This window comes from Syngnathus typhle, linkage group LG7, assembly GCF_033458585.1.
Source record: "Syngnathus typhle isolate RoL2023-S1 ecotype Sweden linkage group LG7, RoL_Styp_1.0, whole genome shotgun sequence".
Classification (NCBI taxonomy): Eukaryota; Metazoa; Chordata; class Actinopteri; order Syngnathiformes; family Syngnathidae; genus Syngnathus; species Syngnathus typhle.
This window is the reverse complement of record NC_083744.1, coordinates 7,942,295-7,951,702: the sequence shown is the minus strand read 5'-3', so window position 1 is coordinate 7,951,702 and position 9,408 is coordinate 7,942,295. Positions and strand designations below refer to the sequence as shown.

Sequence of the window (9,408 nt, the reverse complement as noted above, 5' to 3'; positions counted from 1 at the left end):
TAAAAGTCAACAGAATTAACACAAATTATTTTATACTATTTAAGAATCACAACAGTACGGTAGCGTAACTATAACTAATAACTATACCGTCATCTGAGACTTGTTTTTTCCTGTATAACATGATCGTGTTATCAAAATTGTTGTTACTAGAGTAACATTTTTATAAGAAAGTGAAAGATGTTACATTTTTTTCTGGCCGTTAACTAAAAAGAAGTGATAAATATTACATCTAGGTTTTTTGAGAGAAAAATTAACATTTGACCTCTTATGCAAATATACTGATCTGTAACGGTCTTTATACGCAGTGAAAAATGGAAGATCAGTCAATGCGAGCCTCCTGGCGGCTGACTGACTGGAGTGTGGTGTGGGTGTGAGAAGCACATCGCACATTGTGTTGCCTTGCGTATTAAAAGTCCTATATACATAAACCTGCTGTGCCTTTGCATAAAATCCAGTTTATTTGGTCAAAGTAGAAAAAAAAAGAACATCTATCAAAGCCATGTACAGTATGCACGGAGAAATATCCATCACTACATACGGTACAGCCGCACAAAATAACACTTTAAACCAAAAGTCCAACATGAGTACTTTTGTAAGATGACAAATGAAAATTAACTTCAATGAGTTCCTCAGGCCTCGTCTATTTGAACTGATTGTCAATGAGGGTGCCTTTCATTTTTGCTCTCTTGGCCTCCAGCTCGGCCAGCTCCTGCAGCCTCCTCTTGCTCATGCCCTTTCTCTCCAGCTGCTTCTCAATCACTTTGGCGTTCTGCGCGTACGAGTCGGCCACCTCCCTGGCCTCGATTTCCTCCTCCTCCTCGTCGATCGTAGACACCGTGACGGAGCTGAACTTGCCCATGTCTTTGGTTCGCTTCGTCATCATCACGCGGACCTTCTTGGGCGCTTCGGGCTGCTTTTGACTGTACACGCTGGTGTTTCCGATCCCCTGTCCAAATTTAACGACTGCTCCTTCCACAACGAAGGTGGCTTGAGTGTTCTTCTCCTGGTGCTGGTAGAAGAGGAGCAGGCCGCACTTGCTGCACTTTTTGCGGTATTGCCTCTCGATGCCCTCATCTCTCTTGATGTACGCGTTCTCGTCCTGCTCCACGTTGCAGAATTTGTGCGCGTGTTTGATGGCGTCGATCACCCGGGCTCGGTCTCGAGGCCTCATGGGGAGTTTCTCCAGCTGGCAGTCCAGGACCAGCACCATCTGGCCGCACAGACAGTAGTAAACATGAAGGGGCTTCTCTCCGTCGTCGTACTCCTCCCGGTCACGCGTGTCCGAGCACACAACACTTCTAGACACGACCTTCGGCATGTTTACTTTTCAAGTAAAATATTTTATGCCGATTTCGCGTTATTGATTAAAGGCCACCGCATTCAATCGAAAGTAAACGCTCATGGCCAACGTAATACTTCACTTCCGGTAAAAGAAAAATACTTCTGTTGTGCTCTACCGTATTGTTTCCTACGGGGAACGAAAGTCGCACACTCCAAGAGTTCCGCTGTTAGACAAGGTCGAAATATAAATCCTCCTGATTGTTGTTTCAAATGTTTGTTTCAGTTGCACATTTTCGACGTCTCAATAACACTTAATGATTTTTAAGTGGTGTACAAACCCACCCATTCTCAGGCCTAAAAAACGTATTCTCCCATCCTCTTCCCATCAAAGTCAATAAATTCCATATTTATCAGATGACCGTCAGTTTCCCAATTTTTACTGACCGAAGGCACACATTTTACCTTAAAAGAATCCACAAAATATGTCATAAAAAGTGAATCAAACAGTGGTGAGTTATGTTAAAATATGTATTTAATAGTCCCCTGGGGGGAAATAGAGTTGTATACGTGTTAATGGTTTTATTTTTAACCAAATTAATTCGATAGAATTTAATCACCCATTTTCTATACTGTTTTTGTTAGTCGGGTCACATGTATGTTGTTGGAGCCTGTATCACAGCTGACTAAACAATTGTCATGAATTGACACAAAATAATTTCTGTGAAATATAGCCAATTATGGATTTTGGGAAACTACTAGAGCTATGAAGTTTTGCTCTTTGTACAACTTTTTTTCTTTTTAGAAATGCAAACCTTACCGTTTTGAAAATTACAGTTCTGGTTTGAAAATTGTACAAACGCAATTTAGAAAATCTATGTTATTTGGATGATTTCTTTCTGCACGCTGGTAAGGAATCACTGAATTAAAAGATTTATCTTGATCAATTATTCTGAACATAAGTTAATTTGGAAGTTTTCATCCCCAGAAGCTAAATGGAAAGAAAATGGGCATAATTAACAAGTTGCCTTTCAAAGGAGTTACAAATCTCTGGTTCTAACCAGTATCACTTCTACACTTCAAAACACCTTACAGATTAAAGAGAACACTTTTGGTCAGCTGCCTTCAAAGAGGATATCGTTGCAATTTGGTGCAAGCTATGCATTTGGAATAAGCTTTTAGGATAAAAGTGGTTAAAACATTTAAATTAAATCCAAATGGATTTTGATTAATTTTCAATGTCAGTACTTTAATTCTAAGCCCCTCCACTTTCACCAAAGTACTTTTAGGGTCAAACATATTTGTCAGAAACTGCAATGATGTCTGATAAATGTATGGCCCTACCGGTTAACATTTTGTGGGGGGAAATACCCAAATCACTAGGACAAACAAAGAGTCACATTAATTTAACCATTTATTTCAGTAATGAACAGATGAAAAATGCATTAGAGACATGGCAGGTGCAATTGGGTGAATCAAAACGAAGGTGCATTCATTGATGAAAGGCCAGATGCGGTCAGAAGCACATCACTGACAGCAGCTAGTATCACATGTCTTCCCTTTGCACACGCAGCCTGATGCACATTTGCTGCATCCCGCTGGACAGCAAGAGCAGCAACCTGCGTTAAATAAAAAAAATAAAAATACAAGTTATATTTGTAAAGAAAAATCCTCGAATTACACTTAATCATGACGAGATACGTGAGCTACTTTTAAACTCAGTTGTGCGGGACATTCACGCTATTTCAGATCCACGTGTGAATCAATACTACTCAAACAGTATGAATATAACACATTTAAATATAACCACTAAGCATTTACTCAAGGCAGTTGATGAGATATTACTCACTCTTCTTGCAAGTGGTGCAGGAGCAATTAGTGCAGGCACAGGATCCAGCGCATTTGCAGGTTCCAGCTGAACACACAAAAAGGAAGAACCCACAAGGTCAGACTTAAAATAAACCACGGGCTACAAATGCGCCACAAAATTTATGTTTCTTAGATCATACTCACTCTTGGAGCAGTCGCAAGGGTCCATGGCGTATGCTGGTCGGTTGCTTCAAGCTTCTCTGATAGAGTTGGCCGGTGCTGGTCTGGTCTGGTCTCGTCTGAGTCGACTCGTCGATGGTTGGGAACGGAAAGAAGCTGCTGTTTTATAGGATCCAGTGAGCAACAGAGCCGTGTGCAAAATCCTTTTGACAAATGATTACAAAGAGTTTGTGCACACGACCTTTTTTTGATGCGCAATGAGCAGAGATTGAACCTACTACAATGTGCGCAGCCCTGAATATTACATAAGCACATTTCCTCCCTGGGGCCATTAAAAGGTGAATGGTCGTTTATTCGGAAAGGAAAAGCTCATATTTAGCCTGGGTATTTATATTAATTCACAATAAAGGTACTGATTGTATGAATTTCGTCAATAGTTGGTGTGAAATGAGAAACGCCACACAGATTTGCATTATTATACAAATATTAACATTTGTGTTAGTCATTCTGTTAATTATGATGTTAATTCTATTATTTATTTGTTTGTTTATTTGTTTGTTTATTGAATAGGGACAATGCACATGCACAGTAATAAACATCAGTATAAAAACAAATGTAAATATGCCGGATGATAGTTGCAAAGATAGTTTTCGTCCGTAGTTCCCAGACAGGCATAAGAAAGAAAATATAACAAACATATAAATTCGTATACGTAAATACGTAAGAAAGAAAATATAACACAACAATTGTCAGATGACTGGTTTGTTTTCAGCCATATAATTACTTGAAAAAAGAATGAAAAGGAAAAAAAAAGAATGTTTTTTTTCCCAATCTGGGGCATTTCAAATGATTTGTTTTTGTATCGTCGTAACGCCGAGCTGCACACGGCACCTCCCATTTGCACACAGCTCAAGGCGCACGTGAGCGAGTCAACAGACTAGTGTAGTAAAAGATGTTGCCTTCATGGACCGTGTGCAGTGGGAAACTAACACACTTGTGCACTCTCACCGCTTACCCAATGCAACTTGGAAAAACAAAAACTCCGTCACTGAAACTTAATCGAAAATGAATCGCAACACGTATATCAGTTTATTTATTTTTCTAATGTGTGTGGGGATTATGTCTTTGGAGTTCTTTCACTGCGTAATAAAACGGAATTTCTTTCAAGTCTGTTGTCCTTTGTGACAAGTCTTTTGTCTTTTGTGACAAGCACTTTCCTTCCGTTTTGCACTCGCTACAGATTTTGTCCGCTTTTTGCCAATAATGTCAAGTCATGCTTACGATGCTCATACACGAAACGCACCAATGATTCCTATACATATTTCCTAAACATATCCTGATTCCATACTTAATTGAGTAAATACCATTCATATTCTAATCATGGCTGGAGCTCAATAAATAATTGAATAAGTGATTTTGTGAGTGATTTACTGTACGCCGAGTGTGTTTTTATTGTGTTAAGTAATTGGTTATCCAATTCTAATTAAATGTATATAACACAGTTTTATTATAAAATAACTCATTTACATAGTTTTATTTAATTTTAAGCTTTGCTATGGCAATCTTCAAATGACCCTGTCTGTTTTAAATGTCAAATATGACACTTACAGCCTCTAGAGGGAGACATCCAGTCATCTGATGCAGGCAACTTATCATGACAGTGCATAAAAATGGCCCAAATGTGAATTAATGCCAATTTTTACAGTTCCCTGCATCACCTAAAAATAATGTTATACTGTTAGTGACACTGTAAAATTGCACATTTTCAAACACCTTCTGGACCGCTTTTTCCTCACGAGGGTCACGTTTAAACATAAAGTTGTAGTTTTTATTTATTTATTTGCTTTTTTTTTAAAAGCTTTTATTCAAAAAGACAATTCCCTGCTTTTTTTTTGTCTCAAAATAGCTACACAATACAGAAAAGAGAGAAGCGAGGGGCCTCACCAGAGTCAAGGGCTTTATAACAGAAAAAGAAAAGATATTGTTAAATCATTCACACATGCGAGGTATTAGTGGTATTCAGTTAGCACCACAGGATGCTTTTTGAGATAAAATAGATACATTTTGAAATTGACTGATATTTCTTTCCTTTCAGAAAAAGGCATACATAGTGCAATGCGCCTCCACATGAAAGGCCAAATGATGAAACTGGATCCTCCAGCTCCAATATGGGAACATACAGTCAGTTTGTGTTGTGTGTTGTTACTGTGTGGATTTCAAATGTTCCAATTTTAACCAATTTTAAGTAATAGGTTACAATGTATTAGTTACAATGTGAAGATACAGCCAATTAGAGCAGACATTTGCATGCTTGGATCTTGTTTCAGCTCTGAAGTCTGTGAATGCATCCAACATAGTTGTGCCACATGTCTGCAGAAAATAAGTCTACAAGAGGGTCAGCCCGTCCCACTTGAAATTTAGTGTGCGGAAAAAATAGATATTCAGATGATGGCATGAGATTTAATGTCACCAGTGTGTTGCTCAGCTGGTGTGGTGACCTTAAAAGGAGGCGAAGAAGTTGTCTGTTTTCGGGGAAACTTTTCACAGCTGACCTCACTCCCAAAGCAGGTTAGTTCAGGGAAAAGTACACTTTGGGAATGTGTTAATGTGGATTTATTTAGTATGTATTTAAATTTGCAATTGCCACACTTGTGTCCTAATTTAACAATATTTCTATGGTATCAAATATTCCGCTCTATCATTTCTGTACAATGCGGTTCTGTTTTTGATTGACTATTAGCTGTGCCCAATATTTTGACTCGTACATCTCAAGTACTTATGCAACATTGTGTATTTGTGGTGGCAAATTTGTCTCACTTAAATGGTTCTGGATTCAAATCTCAGTTTTGACCCTCTTATATAGGTCTCATTAGTTGTACTGCAACCCCAAAAATAAACATGAGAACTTCTCTTCCTGTAATACAGTTTTTGCACTGGATTCCAGTGGTCCCCGATCTGTATGTTAATATAGTCCACAGGCTCAAATTAGCTGTGTCATGGTAGATGACATCATTGCATATTATTATTTCTCCACAGATATACCGTGGCATGGATCATGTGTTAAAAGTTGCAGACCGTTATGTCTTCACTCCATATGTTTACCCAGACTGGTGGCCCGAGGATGGGGCTCTGCGCCAACTCATCAGCTTGAGCCTGTTGACCAACTTTGGAGCACAAACAATTTACGTGATTTTTGGTGCACTGAATTTCTACTTTGTCTTTGACCACAGGCTCATGAAACATCCGCAGTTTATTGAGGTGGGCTGTTTAATAGATCAAATCTTATATTAACATTTTGCAACAATGTGAGCTTTTATGTAATAATGTTGAGATGAATCAACATCGAAATACATTGCTGTATGATGAAGAAATTCTGAATTCCTTTCTTAAATTAGTTTTTAAACGGGAACAAATTATACAGTAGATTACGGGGCTCACAATATAATGAGTTTATACGTTCAATATAATTGATAAATCTGCATATTTAAAAAAAACAAAGTTACCTTATTTGGCTACATTAGACAAAATATTACAAAGAAATCTCAGTTCAATCTACACCACAACAACCAGAATAAATGATAAATGTTGGTTTATATCAGTAAATGGAGCTTTTTTTTTATACTCTCTAGATCTCCTTACATTGTAAAAGTGTACCTAATATTGTGGCTGGTTGGTGCAGTTCCAAAACATACAGATTAAATAAATGACTACATCCTCTTTATGATTCATCTTTTGTTCAATGATAGAACCAGATAAGTGAAGAGATCCAACTTGCAATTTCCTCCCTCTTCTGGATGAGCTTTCCCACAGTGCTAATTTTCTTCCTGGAGATTAGGGGTCACAGCAAACTTTTTGATGATGTCAGTGAATCTTCTCAGGGTGAGAGCCATTTTACAAAGAGGCACATTTATTCAAATATTTCTAAAATGTGTTACATTACTACAAGTTTTATTCTGCTAGGCTGGCCGGGGGTGTTCCTGAGCATTGCTGGATTCTTGTTCTTCACGGACATGTGGATCTACTGGATACACCGCTCCATGCATCACAGGAGGATCTACAAGGCAAGTTAAAGCACATCAATGCCAAAATGATATTTAAGGAGTCAAGAATAACTTGGATACGTTTCAGATATTCAGCCAGATTTCAATAACTACTAGCGGAGAAGTCCAATTGCAATTAATTCAATGTTTTAACGAGAAAATGACTTGGATGAATGAGAATATCCAAATTAGGTTTGTTGACTGAGTCTTTGGTTGCATCATTATATACTGTACCTCTGCTAAGTATTGTGTTGATTGCTGTTTTTGCTTGATTTTGCTATTTACAGTTGATCTAAAAAGTGTATAAATTTGATGTGCCGCATTTACGGTTCAACCATTTTTATATATGCTGGGTTTTGGAATTTGATGCAAGTTCAGAAAATTTCCCCTACTACCTGGATTAAAAAAATGAACAAAATCTACTTGTATTTTCTACTCCCTTCAGTACTTACATAAACAGCATCATTTATTCAAGATCCCCTCACCATTTGCAAGCCATGCCTTCCACCCAATTGATGGCTTCCTGCAGAGTTTACCCTACCACGTATACCCTTTCATCTTCCCGCTCCACAAGGTGATCATCTATGACAATAGTACTTTTATTCTATTACATTCTGTGGCTCTACAGTATTTTTGGCATGTTGTGTATTTCAGGCCGTCTACCTGTCCCTCTTCATCTTTGTCAACATCTGGACCATCTCCATTCATGACGGCGACTACCGCATCCCGGGCCCCTTAATACACATTATAAATGGCGCCGCCCACCACGTAGATCATCATCTCTTCTTTAACTATAATTATGGACAATACTTTACTCTCTGGGATCGTTTGGGAGGCTCCTACAAATACCCTTCGGTCCTCCAAGGGAGAAGATAACGTGACCGCATTGGCAAGCTTGCAGCAGACACAGCATTGACACAATGATGGGGCAGTGACATTGTTTTTTTCAAGTGTATCAAATGAAAGCACCATTGCAGTGGATTTGTAATGATTTAATTGTTTCAAAGACTCTAAGATAAAAGGAGGACATCTGTTCACATGCTAACTTAGCCTCGTAAACCGCGTGGGGCTGATTTAAAAAATTGTGAAGTGCAGATTTGTACAAGTTAAAGCAGAACGTGACAAGAGCTGACATGCGTTTTGAAGGACTGCTCCCGAGTAGGAACGCTAGAAACCTCTAACAGGTATTTATGAAAGTGTGCAACTAGGATTACCAGACTAAAACACACAAAAAAAAGCAAAACTGTGTTCTCCAGTTGCATGGAGTGGTGATTCAACTCCCAGCGTTTGGAGTGTTTTCATGGAGGCTCTGCAGGGAAAGGTCTGTCCACTTCATCTCTTGTTCCTTCACAGACTCTGTGGATCCGCCATTGTCCTGCTCAGCCTCAGGGAGTTCACCCTGAAAGACAGCAAACACAACATGATGAGATTACTCTCATCAAATTACTGTTGGTGATTGACAGGCTCCCTCCAGGCAGCCTCTTTTCACAATCCAAACACATGTGATGCAATATTTTAGCGCTGTCAGGGAAACATTTAGGGAAAGACACACAATCCAAGTATACAACATACAACTGTAAGTATAAAACCAATAACTTTTAAGTCTGACTTCCTCCAAATCCAGGACTGCTCCAAATACATTAACAGAACCGTGGAGTGTCTCGTAACGTCTGTACTCCCCCACGTCTAAAACGCAATTAATGTTTGAAAACCGAACACTTCTCTTGGGAAGTTTGACATTTATCTTAACACTTTTTAACAAATCGTCGTCAATATCACGCAAGCACAAAATTACCAGTGGAATTGTGACATCTTCATATGGCAGTCTGTCTTCCCTCCAGGCGTCATCGGTGAGATCCAAAACTCGACCGTCTCGTTGGATTTCACTGTCCATACTCCGGACAAGACCCACTTTGTACGCTCCGACTAATCTGTACTATATTTTCGTGTGTGACACGAACCGAACAAATACAAGAGTTCAAAATCGAAACGTACGTGGATTGTTTTCTTTTCAGAATGGCGCGTTTATTTAAACGTCATACACCGACGCGTAGGGATGACGCAAAATGACGCGTCGTTTTTATTTTACAACTACACTTTT

At 38.8% G+C, this 9,408-nt stretch overlaps 4 protein-coding genes across 4 annotated transcripts; 1 reads left to right on the top strand and 3 right to left on the bottom strand.

Annotated features, from left to right (window-relative positions):
* Window positions 1-439: 439 nt before the first annotated feature.
* Window positions 440-1,454, bottom strand: steep1 (STING1 ER exit protein 1). The gene has a single exon (XM_061283007.1). The coding sequence runs from the start codon at window positions 1,316-1,318 to the stop codon at window positions 641-643; it is 678 nt and encodes a 225-aa protein (XP_061138991.1). The 5' UTR covers window positions 1,319-1,454; the 3' UTR covers window positions 440-640.
* A 1,225-nt stretch (window positions 1,455-2,679) lies between these two features.
* Window positions 2,680-3,453, bottom strand: mt2 (metallothionein 2). The gene is made up of 3 exons (XM_061283023.1): window positions 3,292-3,453; window positions 3,128-3,193; window positions 2,680-2,897 (listed from the first exon to the last, which is right to left on the bottom strand). The coding sequence occupies exons 1-3, from the start codon at window positions 3,314-3,316 to the stop codon at window positions 2,806-2,808; spliced, it is 183 nt and encodes a 60-aa protein (XP_061139007.1). The 5' UTR covers window positions 3,317-3,453; the 3' UTR covers window positions 2,680-2,805.
* A 2,221-nt stretch (window positions 3,454-5,674) lies between these two features.
* On the top strand, window positions 5,675-9,297 carry LOC133156903 (lathosterol oxidase-like). Its single transcript, XM_061283003.1, has 6 exons — window positions 5,675-5,835; window positions 6,304-6,525; window positions 7,014-7,146; window positions 7,228-7,328; window positions 7,753-7,881; window positions 7,962-9,297. The coding sequence occupies exons 1-6, from the start codon at window positions 5,731-5,733 to the stop codon at window positions 8,181-8,183; spliced, it is 912 nt and encodes a 303-aa protein (XP_061138987.1). The 5' UTR covers window positions 5,675-5,730; the 3' UTR covers window positions 8,184-9,297.
* anapc13 (anaphase promoting complex subunit 13) lies at window positions 8,285-9,238 on the bottom strand. The gene is made up of 2 exons (XM_061283022.1): window positions 9,103-9,238; window positions 8,285-8,706 (listed from the first exon to the last, which is right to left on the bottom strand). The coding sequence occupies exons 1-2, from the start codon at window positions 9,199-9,201 to the stop codon at window positions 8,581-8,583; spliced, it is 225 nt and encodes a 74-aa protein (XP_061139006.1). The 5' UTR covers window positions 9,202-9,238; the 3' UTR covers window positions 8,285-8,580.
* Window positions 9,298-9,408: the final 111 nt, after the last annotated feature.